Genomic DNA, 19,407 nt, shown 5'->3' with positions numbered 1-19,407 from the left:
TCTGCACCTCCACCTCTTTCTCCCCGTGTTTTATTTTGTGCAACACCTGGATTTTTGCAAGGCATCCTTTGGGCCCGCAGGGTAAACAAATTCAACCCAGTAAAATGTTTGTTACGGCCGCCTCGATAGGATAAGAGGCGGGAGGGGGGTATTTTTAGATGGTTGCATCACCCCCCCCCACCCCTAAGAGCCACTGAATCCCAACCCCGACTTTCAGCCCCACCCACCGGAGCGCACCCACCGAAAGGAAAGGGAGGAGCGGAGTCCTGTCGTTTTTAAAAGGCGGCTTTGCTCAGCTCAGCGGACTCGGAGGAAGTGAAGTCAAGCCCCGCGGCGGCAAATCCACAGCTTGGGGCGGAGAAAGGAGGAGGAGGAGGAGGTGGCTGGCGCGGCACCGCTGCACACCGACCGACCAACCTACCTGCGGGTGCGGTAAGCGCTTTCGGAAGCCGCCTTCTCCGTCTCTCGCTCTCGCTCTCGCTTTGCGCGCCTTTCTGCCTTCCCCGCCGGCGAAGCGCGAGGGAAGCCGACGAGTGCGCGTGTGCAAACAGCTCGAGGCCCCTTTCTCCTTGCGCGCGCCAGAGGGGGGGGGGAAAGGAGGGCTTTTCGCGGGGGGGGGGACAACGGACGATAACGTGCGGCGAGCCAACCGAGCCCCCCCTCTCCAATTTTCCCCCCCCCGCCCGCAGGCAGGGATGGGGCGCTGGAGGGAAAAAGGATCCCGCGGACAACGAGGCGGGTGGGGGGTGGGAGCGGGGGGAGGGCGGGGATGCGCCCCTCGCCGAAGCAAAAGGCGTGCGCCTCACCCTCGCCCCTCCCGGGCCAGGAGGAAATGGGATGCTCCGGCTGTGCTTGAGCAAAGCTTGACAAAGAGTTCCCGCCTTTTAGCAGCCGGGGGGGAGAGGAGGGGGGAGAGGAGGGGGGGGACCCCAGAAGTCAAGAAGTGGCCGTTCTTGAGAGACGGATGCCGTTTGTTCGCCATGCCCGGTGTTCCGCCCCTCAGAGCCGGTGGCAGGGGAGAATGGGGAGGGGGCAGCGTCTGGCTGGGCGTGAGGGTCCTGAGGGCTGAGACCAGCCTGGCAACTGGGGTGCCTCCTTCAGTCCACCGCCTATTGACCTCCTGATTTCCGCCAAGGCTCCCGTGCCAGCGGTGCAGGGTGGGGGATGTGTGTGATGTCACCAATAAATGAGATGATGATGATGATGATGATGATTTTTAATTTGATTTATATGCCGCCCTTCTCCGGAGACTCAGGGCGGCTTACAATGCCTTAAGCAATAGCCTTCATTCTTTTGTATATTTTATACAAAGTCAGCTTATTGCCCCCACAAACTGGGTCCTCATTTAACCTACCTTAGAAAGGATGGAAGGCTGAGTCAACCTTGAGCCTTGGAGAGATTCGAACCAGCAGAAATTGCAGGCAGCTGTGTTAATGACAGGGTGCACCAAACCACTGTACTATCAAGGCTATTATTATTATTATTATTATTATTATTATTATTATTATTATTATTATTATTATTATTATTTGGATTTCTATACCGCCCTTCTCCCGAAGGACTCAGGGCGGTGAACAGAATAAGATTTCATATACATATAATATTTTTTTTTTATAAACAGTAAATAATAAATTGAGTCAACTTAGTGTATCTGCTAAAACCTTGGCATAGAATATTTGTAGTCCAGGGTTAAAATTAGCTGGGGTGGTGGTGGTAGTCCTTGGTGTTCTCTGAGCTTGCTTTTTTTTTTTTTTTTTTTTTTGAAAAAAAAATTATTTTTAAACAAACAAAACATAAAAAACATCCATTATCCATTACAATTTCAAACAGTGTGTCGGTGGGTTACAAATCCCTTGTGCTTCTTCCCCATATTCATATTTTAATAATTATCTAATTTCTCATATTATCAACCTGATATATATCTTTATATCATTATCCTCATTTGTCATGTATTTAACAATGGCATTATCATTCCCAAAAAATTATTTTTACATAACATTCATTTTATATTTCATTTCCATGTTTTATTATCTAGCCATTGGTAAAATAAATCCCATATCTTATAATATGGTTTTATCTTCTTGTTCTTTAATTTCAAATGTCAATTTACTCATTTCAGCACATTCCATGATTTGCTTAATAACTTCCTCTTGCGTTGGTATTTTCTCTTTTTTCCAGTTTTTAGCAAACACAATTCTAGCTGCTGTCAATACAGTCAAATCAAATATCTCAATTCTCTATTGTATGTTTCTGGCATAATTCCTAATAAAAGAGCTTGCTTGTTTTCTTGCAGATGTTCCATTACCCCAGAGGTCTTCAAACTTGGCAGCTATGCTGGCTGGAGAATTCTGGGAGTTGAAGTCCACAAGTCTTAAAGCTGCCAAGTTTGAAGACCTCTGCATTATCCTGAACTAGGTAAACATCTCTAGGGTGTGATGTGCTTTGTAAACCATGGTTTGGGATGAGGTGTGTTTCCAGCTATCGATGGTTTGTCTTGCACAGGACGGCGATGAGTTTAACTCAGACCTTTCAGAGGGCTGTGGGTTTTTTTTTTTTTTTTTTAAACTTAGTTTCTCTGGCCTTGCAAGTGCATCATCTCAGAAGAATTGCCCTGGCCTCTTTGCAGTTTTAGGGCAAGCGCTGTGGGACTCATGAAGTCCACTGCCCTTCTGCTGATCTTGGGGCACCCCAGGCTGACAGAAAGGTGTATTATATTTCATAAAGCATGACTGGATGATGGATAGCCCAGATATGCTTTTTTTTAAATATAATTGACAACATTTTTAAAAATATAATCGACTGGGTTTTGCTATGCTCAGGAATTGATTTGCAGAAGAGACTTTGGAATGTACAAAAGTACAAATTTCACATTTCCCAAAACTCATTAAAGTAGCTGTGTCTGTACTTGCTGTGAGGAGGGATCCTCACTGCGCAGCCTTAATAAGTAGGGTATCTTTCATTTCTGTAATCAAAGAGTAGATGGAAATGGGTTTATGCATGTAATGATAATTCAGACAAGACTAGATGAGCTAAAAACTGTTCAGACCATAATTGTGTTTCAAAAATAATGTTCTGTACATTCTCGTAGAGTTGTGATTGTAAACCTACCTTGGATATAAATTAATCTGAAAAACAAGTACTCAGTCTATTTTCTAATTCAACCTTTCTTGACTCCAAATCTTGCTTTGTCTAACTATTCTTGATATTTGCTTCTCCCATTGAGAATCAAGCTAGATTTGATGGGAGGAACAGGGAATTAAAGTGCTTTGCTCAGCCTCATGGGCCTTCCTTCCGATCCTTTCTTTGCTTATAGCTGTAGCAAAGGTATTCAGTGAGGCAACGCCTTAATATGTTTCAATGGGGAGTTTTAAAATATATGTGGGTGATGGGCCTGTATGACTTAAAATCCTGTCCCTGTAAAATTTTAGATGAATAATTATAAAAATATTTTTTTACCTGTTTATTTGCATCTCAAAACAATATACTTGGTTGCTGTGAGTTGGCATACATAATATTAATGTGTTTTATTAATGTTTTTGGAATTAATTTGGATGCTAAGTATGGTCATATCAAGCAAATTGTAAATGGCTGATATGGGCATTTTGTTTGGTAGAATTTTATTTTAAAACGGTCATTCTGTATTTTGAATGGTGATTTGTCACTTATCTTGCTTTTGGCATTACTGTTTTTTGAAGAGTAGCAACTGGCAACATTTTGTGTTTCTGTGTATGAACACATGCATTTTCAAGACAACCCTGTCTCTTGGCAACTGCCTGAACCCCTGGGGGTTTTTTTGGCAAGGATTTTCAGAAGTGGTTTGCCATTGCCTCCTTCTTAGAGCTGAGAGGAAGTGACTGGCCTGAGGTCACTCACCTGACTTTATGCCTAAGAAGGACTAGAACTCAGTCTCCTGGTTTCTAGCCTGATGCCTTTAACCACTACAGATAGTCTTTGAGTTATGATTTTGACTTACGACTTTTGAAGACCGTTTGAAGCTGTGAAGCTCAGAAAGGGTCTCTAAAGCATTCTGGCCATTGTAAAGTGTTGCACTAACTCCCCTTGCTCTGCGCAATCACATGACTGGGATTTGGGTGCTTGGTTAACTTATTACTGGTTGTCAGTGTCCCCCAATGATCATGTAATTTTCCTTTGCAATCTTTTTCTCCTGTCTTCCCCAGAAAGTCAATGGAGAACCCAGCAGGGAATGTTGCAAGCTTCTCCTGCCTTCTGAAGAATTTCCTTTCCCCTCCCCTCCATAAACAGGGGGAGGGAGAAGCTTTTGTTAGGCCTTCAGGATCACCAAACTCAGGCCTTCAGGATCTCCATTTCATCTCCAACAAAAGTTCCCTTCCACACACAGAGGGGAGCTGATTGCCCTCCTTCAGCAGGCATCTGTCTCATTCCATCTACTTAATGACCCAAGCAATCATTTAACAATTGCAACTGGGAGATTTGGCATTGCTGTACTTCAACAAAGCAGTCAAAATGTGTATACCAAATCAGTAGTGGGTTTCAAATCCCGGCACTACCAGTTCGCTATTGATAGTGCATGTGCAGCGCTTCTGCGCATACACAGAGCGTTTTTGATGATATCTGGGCGGGTGGGCGGAGCCTCCCACCACCGCCATTACCGGTTTGCCCGAACTGGGGCAAACCAGGAGCAACCCACCACTCTACCAAAACCCTCTTGGCATCTAACTAGCTAAAATAAAAAATATTGGTAATATATATCTTTTGCAAAATAAAAGATTTCAATGGTTGAACTTACCTCAGTGTTTAATTGTAGTTTTAGAAGTGCTTTTTGCTTAAAATAATTGAAAATTGTGGGGTTTTTTCCCTTTGAATAAAAATAGTATAACTTATTTTTTGATGTAGTGATTAAGATGCTGTCCTAGAAGCTGGATGACTGAGTTCCAGACCTCCATTAGGCATGAAAGTCAATTGAATCACTGGATCAGTCCCTCTTTTTCAGTCCAAACCACCTCACAGAGGCAGGAGTATTAGTATGTGTTCGTTGCCTTGAATTACATGTGAAAAAGATGGGTAAAAACCAGTACAGGTATTCTTCATGAAACAACGGCAACTGGGATCAGAATTTGTCATTAAGCAACACAATAATAAAATATGGTGTCCTGTAACTTTATTTCTGAATAAACCTTTAATAAAATTTATAATTATTTTTAATGTAACTTGTGCCTTAATTCTGTTTGGTTTTATAATTGTATTACTTTATTGACTTATTAACCCTTTGCTATTTTGGAATAGATAGGCATCAAAACCCCAAAGAAAAAATGATTTAAGACAGCACTTGTGGCTTAGCTACAGCTTTTATCTATCACAGTGATTTCCTGTGGCTGTGGCAAGTTTAATTCAGTAAAATTTTCTGAGCCAAAATTCCCCCGTCTTGCTTAAGAAGATTTAATGAACTAAAATAATAAACTTTGCATAGAGTTTTGAAAATAATTCTTTGTAAGATACTTGTACTAAGACCATTTAGCTCTCTTAGCCACATTCAATTTTACTTCCAGGAATAGTTTTCCTGGTACTTAGAAACTGAATCTTATCTAATTCTGACAGTTTATTTCCTTAATAAATCTAGTCTTTGCTATCTGAGTCATGCCATGGAGTTTCTGATTACGATGACCGGTATGGTGACAGATTTTGCACTGTTGTTTCACTTATGTGGCCTAGCTTAATATCTGTCCTATACAATTTGCAATATTTAGAATTGCTTAGAAAATAATGCCTGCAAAAAAAAACGGCAAAATTAGATGACAACAGATTATGGTGGTAATTTAAGTATTGAGTATAAAATAAATATTAAAGTTTTAATACGTTTTGCTTGACTTACTGCTTTATTTTTTTAACCCATTTAAGCCAACCAACAGTTAATAATTGAAGCATTAGTAATGATAGCACTGTAAAACAAAAACAAAAAAATCAGCAAGTTCTCATAATTAAAAGCAGGAAAAGGATCAAGAGAGATAACAAGCAATCTATATATTTCTAAGTCTCATGTCTATGACTTGTAATTGGGTGATACAAATTGCTGTTCCATAACACACTGTTTTTGAACTAAGGTACTTCCAATGGGCTAAATTACAGAATGCGTCAATATTTTGAGACCCATGGCTCCTATGGGATTGAAATGTGGCAAATTTGTGGTCACTTCAGTTCTGCCACACTGCCACCTGGAGGCTCAGTAGACCAGATCTGGACCAGGCCTCTGGAGGCCGGATAAACTGGCCTTTCCTTTGGCACCTGGAGATCAGCTAGACTGGTCTGTCCCTAGCCTTCCACAGCCCAGATAAACTACTCCTACAATTTGCTGCTAAAGAGCAGTTATGGTCAATCTGGCAGGAAGTCAGAAGTCACTTCTGCAGTATGTAAATATTCATGAAGTAAGTTTCTTATTTACTTCTTAATTCTTTGTTCATGAAGTACAGTAGAATGATAGATGATGGGCACAAGAGGTCTTTCAGGATTTTTGCTTGAATTTGGCGGTGACCACTAGCAAGAACTGTTTTGCTATAGTAGCTAAGATAGATTTTTCAGGCCAACACCATGTGATGTACTACATTGCACTTTTAGATTTTTCAGCATTCTTCATGTACCATACATTATTTTTACAACCTTGTGAAGTTACTTCTGTGAAGTTTTTTAAAAAAGTGACCCAGACTATGAAAACAGTTGATGTCTGGGAATTGATAATTGAGGGAGATTCAAATCCACTTCATGCTGTAGCTTCTGCTTGAGAGACACCTTGTTCTACCTGTTATAGTATTACTGGTTTTCTTTTTGATGAAATGCTGATTTCTTATAAGCTCCTAGGGTTTCTTTCTTGAGGATTGATTACAAATTTAAATGACCCTATTGCATTTTTATTCTAGTCTTTTTCCAAGGATTTTAAGAAGATAGTAGATAGTGATCCTTATTTCTCTGTCTGCTTTATCTTTGGAAGAGGGTGGCAAGTCACCCCAATAAATCTCATGACAAGGGGTATGAACTCAGATCTCTCACTTCTCCTAGTTTCGTTCCTCTAACCACTTTATTATATTGTTTGTGAAAGTGTGTAACCCAACAAGAAACTTACGGTTTTTTAGTAATGTGTCATTCGGGTTGTGACTTGTGTACAATTCCTAGAAAAAGGGAATGAATGAATCACAATCTTAATGTAATACAGTAATAATGCCATGTAGGCAGCAGAGCAAATAAATGCTCTGATTTGTATTTAAGTTTACTTAGGAAAAAAAGTACTTTTTTACTTACTTGTGGGAAAAAAGAGTCAACATCTCGGAGACCTGACTCATTTTATGTAGGTTTGGTTGGTCCTAAATATCCATATTGTTGACTGAATTTACTATGATTTTTTTTCATTTTCTGAAATAAGTTCCAGGTGTGAAAGTACTTAGAACTGCCAGTCTGTTTCCCTCAATCCCACTTAGAGAATTAATGAAGCAATAGCAATAGCTCCTTCTTAAAGTTTTACAGCCCTTTCAAGCAGTTTCTATGCATCTTCATCCAAATGACTAGACTCCAACCATCACCCTACTTTTCATTTATATGAGAGCCAGTGTGATGTGGTTAAAGTATTGGTTTAGGAGTAGTGGGAACCAGATACTAGTTCTCCTTTGACATACAAATCAGTTGGGTGACCCTGGACCTACTCTTAGTCCTAATCAGCATCTGGCTCCGGGACTTGTCCGCTGATTAAAAAAAAATCCTTTGCATCACGCATTGATAGCCGTAGAACTAGTGGTAAGTGCAGTAGAAGAACACATGGGTCCTGCATGAAGCAGGACAAATGCAAAAATAATAAAATGAAATATAAAATGAAATGAAAAGATGAAATGAAATGAACACAAAGCAACCCTATTTCTCACATGTTGGTTTCAATGTACACATTACTCCTTTAGTTTAAAATTGTGCCTTTATGTTGATTAATCCTACTTCAAAAAAGAAAATATGAATTTGGATAATTCTAGCACCTTTTTCCTAATAAGTGTGGCCTTAGTAATACACAACAAATGTATTTCAATGTTGTGCTAATTTGTGATTGTTTTACTTAAAAAAAACTTCTAATTTAGAGAGATAGCTGAGAACTTCCCATAAATTCTTACTTAGAAATATAATTCTTTGGAGAGAAGGAATAACTGTTGAATCAATCTAATGCAAAACATGGCTTGTTTCCGTTTGGCTTAGCTTAATATGGATACCCATTCACTGTGGTTTGTAAATTGTGGTTTCTTTGAAAGAGGCTGCATTTTATGCTAAACCATATTGTGGATTTGTCTGACATAATAACTAGCTTTGGTGAGTACAATTTTGCTTTTTATAACTATTCTATGCATCATCCATTTCCTGTATCTGTATTGGTTTAGTTTCCTTTAGTTAGCAATTTGTCTGTTCTGTGATAAACTGAACATGAGATATATAGCAGAAAATGGGATCAAAATGAAGCTTTGAAATACAACTTTGTTTAGAAAACTACATGCTAAATGCTGAGAGTTCAAAACTTCTAAAGTTTCACGTTTTCCATAAGAAAAGATTAGTCACATAAAGAAAATTGCAATCTCCGGAGATGTTCATTCTTACTCACTCAAAAAAATCTACCCACAGAATATTGACTAATGCTTCTCCTTCAAGTTACTTATGTTAAACAATTATTTGTGCTTTTGTTTCTTCACTTAAAAATTGTATATTTTCAGCTTTATATGAATTTCAGGCAGTTTAGACTATTGACTGCATATGATGGTTTCCTCCAGTAATTTCACTTAGAGAATTTGCAAGTCTGTAAATGAAATACCTTGGGTGTATCCCAGCTTTTTCAGTTAGTTTCTTTCCATTTTTTTACGTAAAGTATTTGTGCCTGTCTCATGCATGCATGGAAACTCTCTGGCAAACACAGGCATATCCTATAATAATCACTGAGCTGGATTTATAGTTGTTATTTCTGTTATATTTATTGAGGTTTTTTTCTGGCATTTGGTTGGCATTCTCCTACAGATATTGCACAATGCTTATACTCAAAATTAGTATTTGTGGAATTTAACAAGTAATTTGAAGTTCTGAAATGCTGACTTCATTTTCTGATGCTTGCCAGATATGCAAAGCAATCCACTGAACAAAGTAGTTGTAAACCCCTGACTTGTCAGAGGAAGTGTTTCTAAGCCATATCGTGATGATTGGAATACTCCTCTCCTTTGGTTCTCAGTATCCTCAGAGTTAGGTGCATTTACTGACTGTTCAATTACCTTACATTCCTTCTTGGTTTAATTACCTCCAATTTCTTACCCTTGGGGATGAGCCTGTTAGGGTTACTGAACAATTTGGTTCTGTCAGTAAGAAGAAACTTCATGGAATAATATGAAGTTATCGATGGATGTTACTCTGAGGGCCATTTTTCCCCCCTTCAAAGTAGAGTAGAATAGAATCTTTATTGTCACTTCAAATGTACACTAATCAGCATACATTAAAATGAAATTTCATTGCATTCAGTTCTCAAAAGGTAACCATTATGCATATATCCACATACACACATATATATGACACAAACATTACAGTCTAGTTCGGATGTTTACATATACAAAGAATCCTGCGAGTTTACAAGACGGATGGCATAAGGAACAAAGCTACAACACTGTCAAATAGTTTGCTGTCAAATAATTTCAGAAAAGTAAAACACTAAAAAATATTTAAAAAAATAAAAAACACTGTCAAATAATTTCAAAAAATTCCCACAACACTGTCAAATAATTTACTAAGACTGTATTACTATTATTCTTCTCTTCCTTACTAGTATCTATCTGATACTATCTGATCACACTTATTATTATAACCAAGTTGCTTGTATCTTTCAATTGTATTGTTTTTATTTGTTTCCTAGAACAATTTGATAGCTTATGAGTAACCTTGACTATTACTAAGTGTTGTATCTCTTTATTCTTGAATGTATTTTATTCTCCTTATGTACACTGAGAGCATATACACCAAAGACAAATTCCTTGTGTGTCCAATCACACTTGGCCAATAAAGAATTCTATTCTGTTCTGTCCTATCCTATCCTATCCTATCCTATCCTATCCTATCCTATCCTATCCTATCCTATCCTATCCTCTATTCCATTCCATTCCATTCTAAAGAATTCTATTCCAGTATCTAGTAGTCCTGCTATAGATACTTCAAAACTTCCTCCCAGAGGGGAGCAACAGAAACAAGACCATGAAATGGGTGTGTGGGGTCTATAAGAATACTTCAAGCTCTAAGCACATAGCACTTATAAATTGTATCCTGAATAACAGGAAGTGAGCTTCCTATAATCTTCTCGGCTGTCCTTACCAGTCTCTGTATGGATCTTGTAGCTAAGGCACTGCTGCCCCCAACCAAACAGCGATGCAGTTTCTTAAAACACTCTCAATCATGCCTCTGTAAAAAGTGGCCAGAACAGAAGGAGAAAAATCAGTTTTGACTCCTGGGCAAGATCCTGCCGTTTTCTTGGCAATGTTTTCAGATGTGATTTGCTGTACCTTTCACTCTTCTGAGCGAGAGTACCAGGCCCAAAGTCACCCAGCTGGCTTCATGTCTAAGGCGGGACCAGAACTCAGGGTCTCCTGCTGTCTGGCCTAGAAATTTTTTTCTTATTTATTTTACTTCTTTAGGGTTTTTTTTAAAATGTTTTTATAATTAATATTGATAAAAGGTAGGAGGTAAAGGAGTCCCTGAGGATTTTACTTTGCTTGTTGTTGTTGACTATAGGGGCAGTGCTCATCTCTATCAAGGCCATTGAGCCAGTGCTGTCCAAATTTCCACAGACATGGGACCAGCATGTGATGGAGCACTGTTACCTTCTCACCAAAGTGGTACCTATTTATCTATTTGCATTTGTATGCTTTCGAACTACTGGTTTGGCAGGAGTTCACCCTGTCATGTGGCGCTTGGGTCTTGAACCTGGGCTGCTGGCTTTCCAGCCGACAAACCCAGCATTTTAACTGATGAGACAACATGGATGCTTATTAATTGTGATTATTGATTATTATTAATATATTTATTAATACCGATAAGTGGTTTTATATATTTTATTTGCTTTTAACCTTCTTGTATGCCAAGAAAGTTGAGTCAGTTTGGTGAGTTGGGCAGCTATAAAATGTAAAAAATTTAAAAGATAGATAGATAGATAGATAGATAGATAGATAGATAGATAGATAGATAGATAGATGATGGATAGATAGATGATGGATAGATAGATAGATAGATAGATAGATAGATAGATAGATAGATGATGGATAGATAGATGATGGATAGATAGATAGATAGATAGATAGATAGATAGATAGATAGATAGATAGACAGTTAGACAGTTAGACAGTTAGACAGTTAGATGTGTCCTCCATAAGATTGTCTTCTGTTCTTGCGGAGATATGATTGATAGAAGAACAGATTATCTCCATGTTACTGCCTGTACTTTAGATATTTGAATGGTGCTTGCAGGATACCTTTGGTGAAGAGAGTAATATGGGAAGAAACAAAATTTAACAGAATAGCAGAGTTGGAAAGGACCTTGGAGGTCTTATCATCCACCTCCCTGCTCAGGTAGGAAACCCTATACCAGTGTTGGCAAACCTTTTTGGCACCGAGTGCCAAAACGGGAGCGCATGCGCATGTGCCGGAAACCAGACGAGCAGCCGCCCGGGGCGCATGCGGAGTTTTGTTACTGGGGAAATGATTATATTTGCTCAGCTGTTGTTTTAAAGGATTTTTTTAATGTGGCCCTTGAAACTTTAGTGAAAGTGTTAAATCAGTACTGCTTTTAGGTGACACACAGTGAAAAGTGAATTGGGGAGAGGAGGAAGGAAACAATCGTTACATTATATTGATAGACATTAAAAAGCCTTTAATCTGCCCAACTCCTTTTAACTGCCTTCTGATTTGGAGTCGAAGAAGCCCACCTCTACTCATAAAATAGTGTTTCCTTAAAGGCAATAAAATAGCTGAAATCTAATCAACATTTAAAAGGCTCAGGAATTTAGCACCTCTGCCTGGCCGGGAAGATCTTTCCTGATGAAGGAGATAACAGACAAAATATTTTCTAAGTTCCTCTGACCATAAAAGTATCAGACCTGGGTTTCCTATTTCTTTGTGGCCATAAAACTCATATCACGCTCTTGTGATCTCATGTCTTACACCGAGGGCTCAAAACGATATAAAAACCTTATTGGTGTGCCAGTCTGTGGTCAGTTGTCCCAGAAACAAGCCGTGTACTGTTTCTGATCCAAATAAAAAAGTGAGCCATTTTCCCAAGCAGCTGCCTTTTGCATCTTCTTTCCTTGGTCTTGCTCAGAGAAAGGAACCGAGGGAAATTTCCACGGCAATATATAAAGTTCTAAGCAGCCCATTCTGGATGAGAAGAGAGGAAAGTTGTTGCAATCGCTCCTTTTATGGCTCATAATCTTGAGAGCGAGGAAAGACAACTTTTTGGAGAGGTCTTTGTCCCTCTGGATCAAAGGAATTTAAGAGGTACACTGAAAGCCAGACAGGCTTTTCCAGAGTAGCATTCTGCAGGTAGATGGCACTATTTAAAATTATCTTCTCGAAGATATTTATAGATCATTTTTAAATGGAACACTTGGAAGAGATCCTAGAGGGCAAGGTGGATAAATATGGGAAAGGTCTGTCATCTGCACCTCTATAACTGTCTGGTTTGGTTCTGCAACCAAACAAGACAGACACAGACTTCAGAGGATAATTAGAACTGCAGAAAAAACAATGGCTACCAATCTGCCTTCCATTGAGGACCTGTATACTGCACAAGTCAAAAAGGGGGCTGTGGAAATATTTACAGACCCCTCACATCCTGGACATAAACTGTTTCAACTCCTACCCTCAAAACGATGCTAATAGAGCACTGCACACCAGAACAACTAGACACAAGAACAGTTTTTCCCCGAACACCATCACTCTTGCTAAACAAATAATTCCCTCAACACTGTCAAACTATTCACTAAGTCTGCATTGCTATTGCTATTGGTCTTCTCATCGTTCCTGTCACCCATCTCCTCCCACTTGTGTCTGCATGACTGTAACTTTGTTGCTTGTATCCTTGCGATTTATATTGATATTGATTGTTTCCTAGTATGATTTGATTGCTTATTGTACCGTATGACTGTCACTGGATGTTGTGCCTTGTGGTTCTTGATGAATGTATCTTGTCTTTTTATGTACACTGAGAGCATATGCACCAAATTCCTTGTGTGTCCAATCACACTTGGCCAAAAAAGAATTCTATTCTATTCACTTAATCTTCACTTCTTACCCTCATTTGAGGGATTGAAAGAAAAGTTGGGTTCTTTTAAGGTACCTTCTACTTTGCCCATTGGGATATTCTCAGGGTACAGCCAGAACAGTCAAGATGGCAGCCACAATAGTATAATTGAATCTCCACTTATTTTTAATGTACATCCTATATATGCTTTATGTAAATCCTCACCTTTCTAGTAAACACTGTAGCATGCTCTTATATAGAGCCAATTATAGGACCTGAAGGTAGATTTGGAGAAGTTTGACTTACTACCATTACCAGACAGGTTTTATCCCCCTTTCTTCTAAAATTTGTGGAAACTTGCCCCCTTGTCAGCATTTTCACAACACTTTTTGTTTGTAATTTCTCTTTTCCAGATAGATGATATACGGCTTCTGCAAATCAAAGATAATCTGGTTGCCTTGTTTCAGCAGCTACAATGAATCAGGTTGGATTCAAAATTACTAACAAATATCACATGGGTTTGTCTTTTGATTCAATGCTTATTGTTTATTCAGGAAGAATTTTCTTTTTAAAAGTTGTACAATTTGCTTTCTTCTCAATGTCCAAGGTGTTAGTGGTACTAACGGGCAACATCCCTTCCCACTAGCAGCCAGTTTAGCAAAGACTGAGTCCATTCAGTAGCTATGAAATGAAGAATTAAATATTAGCTGATGAGATAGTGGGGGGGAAAGGAGCTGTTAATGTTCCAATTCAAAATTATTACAGGTAGATTCCTATTTGTTATTAATAATAAGAAATGAATGTTTTGTGTCTCTCCAAACAGAGTGGCCATTATGATAATATAGAAGTTGCCAGTATTGTTCTCTACTCCTTCCTGGAAAACTCCTCGGGTGTTACTTTTGCTTCCAAGCTTTGTAATTTGAAAAAACAGTTGTTAGTACCTTACAGTGTATATGATGATGGGGAGCTTCAGACAGATGGCAATAATTTTGGACGAGTAGAAGACAGAACATTGGGTGAGCAAAGTTCTTTTTCTCCTACTTTTCAGTTTGAATAACAAAGGAACTGTTATTAACACCTGGGTAACAACTTTGTTAGGCTCAACATGTGTCCTCTTTCCAATGATGAAATTCTGCCAAAATTATCAAAACCTCATGAAATTTCAAACTACACCCAAATGTTGAACTCTTAAAGTGGATAGCGGGTGGCATATTTTTAACCATATTTCTATAAAGCAGCCAGTGTTTTGAAGGTAAGTGGACTAACATCTGCCTGTAGATACTAGGTTGTCAATTGTTAAGAGCAGAAAGAAGCAGGTTTCTAGGAGAAGGAGCCCTGTACACATCCATCCTTGCTCACAGATTTTTTTTTTTTTTTGCATTGACGTTAATTTATTGACCGTTGAGCTGAAACACTGGTTCAATGGTACAGTGGCCTTCTACACCTTAATACAGGTAGTCCTCAGCATGCAGCCATTCGTTTAGTGACCGTTTGAAGTTACAATGGCACTGAAAAATTTAATTTACAATTAGTCCTCATACTGACAAACATTGCAGCATCTCCACAGTTACGTGGTTAAAAACTCAAGTCGTTGGCAACCAGCGTGTATTTACAATGGTTGCAACATTGGTCATGCAATCACCATTTGGGACCTTCCCAGCTGGCTTCTGAGAAGCAAAGTCAGTGAGTGGAAGCCTGATTCATTGAATGATCATATGATTTACTTAAAACAACTGTATTGATTTGCATAACAATGGTGGCAAAAAAGGTCATAAAATCAGGCACAACTCAGTAACCAAGAGAAATTCTGGTCCCCAATTGTGATCATAAGTCGAGGACTACCTGAATATTTCTGCAGATGTCTTGAACTCCCACCTAATTTGTTCCTTCCAAAGTATGTGACCTCCAAATGAGATGAACTAAATCAGTGGTCTTCAAACTTGGCAGCTTTAAGATTTGTGGACTTCAACTCCCAGAATTCTCCAGCCAGCATAGCTGGGAGTTGAAGTCCACAAGTCTTAAAGCTGCCAAGTTTGAAGACCTCTGAACTAAATGCTTATTTTCCTCGTGGGTGGGAATTAAGAGTCCTCCACAACTAGAGGACACTATTTTTTTTTGCAAGGGATGGCATTAGAATTCCTTTGCCTCCTTCCAAAATGAAATTAATTTAAAAGCTATCTAATTAATCATTCTCATTAGGTTGTCCATCACTGCAATTTAATTCACTTGCTAATGTTGGAGGGTCTTTAGCTAATGCAAAGCATCAGTGCACTTCCAGCCAAACGCCTGGTTTAAAGCTGGGATGGGCTTTAAAACATCTCCGTGTATTCTGATATAGAAATCATATGCAGTGTCCAATCTTGTCCTAAATCCAGTGTTCTAACGTTAGCTATGATCTGTAGGTTGCACAATGTTCTTGCATGCTTGAAAGCCAATTTGTTCCTTGTTTTTTTCATTCATGGATTTAAATTCAGTGGCCAATGAGGAAACTTTCCGGAAAATAGGAGCGCGGTTGGCTGTAATCGGTGATCAACTGGCTGATGAAATTGAGGACTCATTTGTGAACAATCTGGCACAACAATTCATGATGGAAAATGTGTCCAGTCAGGTGAGAAAAAGAAGAAACTTAGAGTTTAATAAGATAGCACTGGAGGACTTTAATGAGAAAATGAATCCTGTATTTGTGAGGTTTTTTTAAGGGTTTTCTTTTTGTCAGTCGTGACTTCTTTTTTCAAATACCACCTGTGTACCTAGTAAATGGCATTAGGTGATTGGAAGTAGCTCAGTGTTCTGCAACTTAATTGAAGAATGAATTGGGAGGGCAGTTGTGTTGCAGAATACAGCTAAAAATAGAAGTTGAATTTGGATGATCTTTGAAGTATCTCCTTAGCTGATATAAAAGGGATAGAAGACACAAAACTCCAGTGAAGGCATGAGGATACATCCCTCCATTCATACATGCTGGAATGGTACAATTAACTGTAATTAGTAACTGAACGTTGTTACACTTTGTAAATAATTGAAACTATAAGGCTTCTCTCATAGTTAACAGTGACCATTAATTTACATTTTATTTGTAAAGTTTTTTAGTTGTAGTCTTTATTACAGTCAGAAGAAAAATCTAGCATCTGACTGGATTAGAGTTCAAGAGGCCGGAGGAGCAGCATTTTAGAAATATTTGTTCTTCTGCTTCTGTAGGTGATCACAAATAGACACAAGAACAGTTTTTTCTCGAACGCAATCACTCTGCTAAACAAATAATTCCCTCAACACTGTCAAACTAGTTATTAAGTCTGCATTACTATTAATCTTCTCACAGTTCCTATCACCCATCTCCTCCCACTTATGACTGTATGACTGTAACCTGGCTGCTGGTATCCTTGATTTATATTAACTGTTTCCTAATATGATTTGATTGCTTATTCGTTCCCCATGACTATCATTAAGTGTTGTACCTTATGATTCTTGACGAATGTATCTTTTCTTTTATGTACACTGAGAGCGTATGGACCAAAACAAATTCCTTGTATGTCCAATCACACTTGGCTAATAAAGAATTCTATTCTATCACCCAGCATCTGTCTGAAGCAGTGAGGAACGTTGTGGCAAGGATGCCTCCGGATATGGAACAGGAAAAAGCCATGTTAATGGCCGCAATGATTTTGGCCAAGAAAGTAGTCAACGTAGTCCCTGCGTTGTTGCAGCAGGTGTTCAGCACAACAGTGAATTATATCAACCAGAACCTCCACGATTATGTGAACAATTTGGGACCTGAGGTGATTATAGATCAAATCACAGCATTACATTCTAGTTATATTCATCTCCAAATCAGAGGAGATGGTTGGCTGATTGAGGAATTGAGAATATAAGGCCATGTCTTAAAAGCTGCCAAGTTTGAGAAATGCTGATTTAAATACATTTATAAGAGTGATTCTTATGCCTCTTTCAAGGAGGGTTCATTTAAAGTCATATAACCTAATGCTGAAAAGGTGGTGTGGGAAATTTCCCCTTGGGGTTTAGATCCTGCTCAGCCCTCCTACCCAGAAAGCCAAAAAGCGGGAAAACAGTTTCTTAGCTGCAAGGTGTTGGGAAAGCCTGGAAACAGTGGCAGCCTAGGAGTTTTGGCTTGATCCACTTCTACATGTAGTTCTAGATTTATGACCACGATGGAGCCCGAAATTTCCATTGTTAAGCAAGACAGTGGTTAAGTGAATTTTGTGACGTCTTTGCATAGTTGTTAAGTGAATCATTGCAGTTGTTAGGTTAGTAAATTGTTGCTAAGTGAACCTGGCTTCCCCATTGACTTTGCTTGTCAAAAGGTCACCAAAAAAAAGTCACAAAAAGTGATCACATGACCCCAGGACACTACAACCATCATAAATATATGCCGCTTGCCATTTTGATCATGTGACCATGGGGATGTTGCAATGGCCATAAGTCACTTTTTTCAGTGCTGTTATAACTTTGAATGATCACTAAACAAATGTAAATCAAGGACTACCTGTATTACACTGACTCCGTGAGAGCTCTTTGGAGGCCAAGAAGTGGTTCCAATCCCTGTTAAAAGCAGATCCAATACTGTATTGTATATTTAAACGGCTAATTCTGTAGCTGTAAGTGGTATCCTTAAATGACCTAAAACATGTCCTGAATTTGTTGAGAATTAACATTTTATGCAAAACCTCTTCAATACACTCTTAATTAGATCAGGGAGTGATGGACAAAGGTCACAAATTAAACATGGTTTATTCAGTTAATTCAACTCAATGAATTATACATTAACTAAGTAAACTAGGCTTGCACTATGTCCGAGGATAAAATGCAAGTTGTCTATGTCTATTGTGTGATATCTAAGCACTATACAATATATTGGATCTTACAGGGGACAGAATGTGCAATCTTGTGCTGATTTTCAGCTTGTCTTGATACATTCTTGGTTAGCTAGTTTAGAAAATATCTGAAGAATCATTTTCTTAATGTAACAGTTGTAGTGGATGCATCTAATTCTCTTTCTCTCTCTTCTAGAACTGAACAAAATGGATGCACATCTGCATGCACAAAGTAATTTGTTTTTTTAAAAAGTTTTTAAAGATTTAAGAAAAATCGTGTCATTTTGGTATTTTAAGACGTTTTTGAACTTTTTATCAACAGTAACTTCATTATTCTACATAGTTGACTGAAATATGAATTGGCAACCTTTTCTACTTGAAATCTTGGGCCATTTTTTATGTCCCTTGTAGAAAAAAGCAAAGTGGTTTATTATTCTCAGGAATAAAATTAATATTCTCAGGTGTTGATGGCATCTCTCCTTGAAGAATAGAAGCTAATGACCACCTTACAATACCATTAGACAGTCTGTTCTGCCACTTGCTATTTAAGTGAATAGTTGATGGAATATGCTTGATTTATAGTTGCGAATTTTTTTTTAAAGTGCATGCTATTCTGTTCCATTTATCTGCCATTTAAAAATTGCCATAATATAAAGTCTTAAAAAATTAAAATGTGTATTGTTTTTCATATTTAATAGCATTAATGCACAAGCCAGAAACAATTGGTGTTCTCAACTGAGGCTGATTATCTTTACTATGGGTTTTGTAGACATATTAGGAAAGGAAATTGCCTATTTTCAAATGACACCAATACAGTAAAGGTCAATTGCATTTGTAATTCTTTCTGCTTTGGGTTTGGCCATTGCTGGAATATAGATTTTAATGGGGGGGGGGGGGGAGAATAATTGACAGCCATAGTACAATTTTTAAATATTTGATGGTCTCTGTATTAAAGTTAGGAATGAGTTTGGAAATTGTTTACAAAAACATTACATTTTATCAATTGACTTGAAAGGTTTATATACTTGTTTTTGACACTGTGATTTATATTGATAGATGTTTGAAAAGTAAACTGAAAAATTCTAGCGTGTACTGGCAAGAACAATGGAATCTCACTATTTATTGGTTGAGATATTGGGTCATTGGAATGAACATAACTCTAAATATTTAAATAGATATGGCTCTCTTTTTTGTGCTTTGATTTTTCAACTGTGTAGGCTTTCTGACCCAAGTATGGATTATATCTGAGGCAAAACCAACTTGTGGCAGGTCAAAGCCGTTCTTTTTTTACAGCTAATACATTTTTAAAATAGTATATTT

General features: G+C 38.4%; 1 protein-coding gene across 1 annotated transcript; it reads left to right on the top strand.

Moving 5' to 3' along the window:
* Positions 1 to 285: 285 nt before the first annotated feature.
* On the top strand, positions 286 to 18,759 carry BID (BH3 interacting domain death agonist). The gene is made up of 6 exons (XM_070947361.1): positions 286 to 432; positions 13,672 to 13,742; positions 14,082 to 14,274; positions 15,733 to 15,866; positions 16,834 to 17,034; positions 18,284 to 18,759. The coding sequence occupies exons 2-6, from the start codon at positions 13,734 to 13,736 to the stop codon at positions 18,287 to 18,289; spliced, it is 543 nt and encodes a 180-aa protein (XP_070803462.1). The 5' UTR covers positions 286 to 432; positions 13,672 to 13,733; the 3' UTR covers positions 18,290 to 18,759.
* Positions 18,760 to 19,407: the final 648 nt, after the last annotated feature.

Source organism: Pituophis catenifer, unplaced genomic scaffold (assembly GCF_029215685.1).
Source record: "Pituophis catenifer annectens isolate HBS135680 unplaced genomic scaffold, rPitCat1.0.hap2 SCAF_7, whole genome shotgun sequence".
Lineage (NCBI taxonomy): Eukaryota > Metazoa > Chordata > Lepidosauria > Squamata > Colubridae > Pituophis > Pituophis catenifer.
The sequence above is the reverse complement of the archived record's forward strand: the minus strand, read 5'-3'. Positions and strand labels throughout refer to the sequence as shown.

Coding starts and splice junctions, on each gene's coding strand:
- BID (XM_070947361.1), top strand. Junction 14,275..15,732: donor AGTAGAAGACAGAACATTGG/GTGAGCAAAGTT, acceptor ATTTAAATTCAG/TGGCCAATGAGGAAACTTTC. Junction 15,867..16,833: donor TGGAAAATGTGTCCAGTCAG/GTGAGAAAAAGA, acceptor TCTATCACCCAG/CATCTGTCTGAAGCAGTGAG.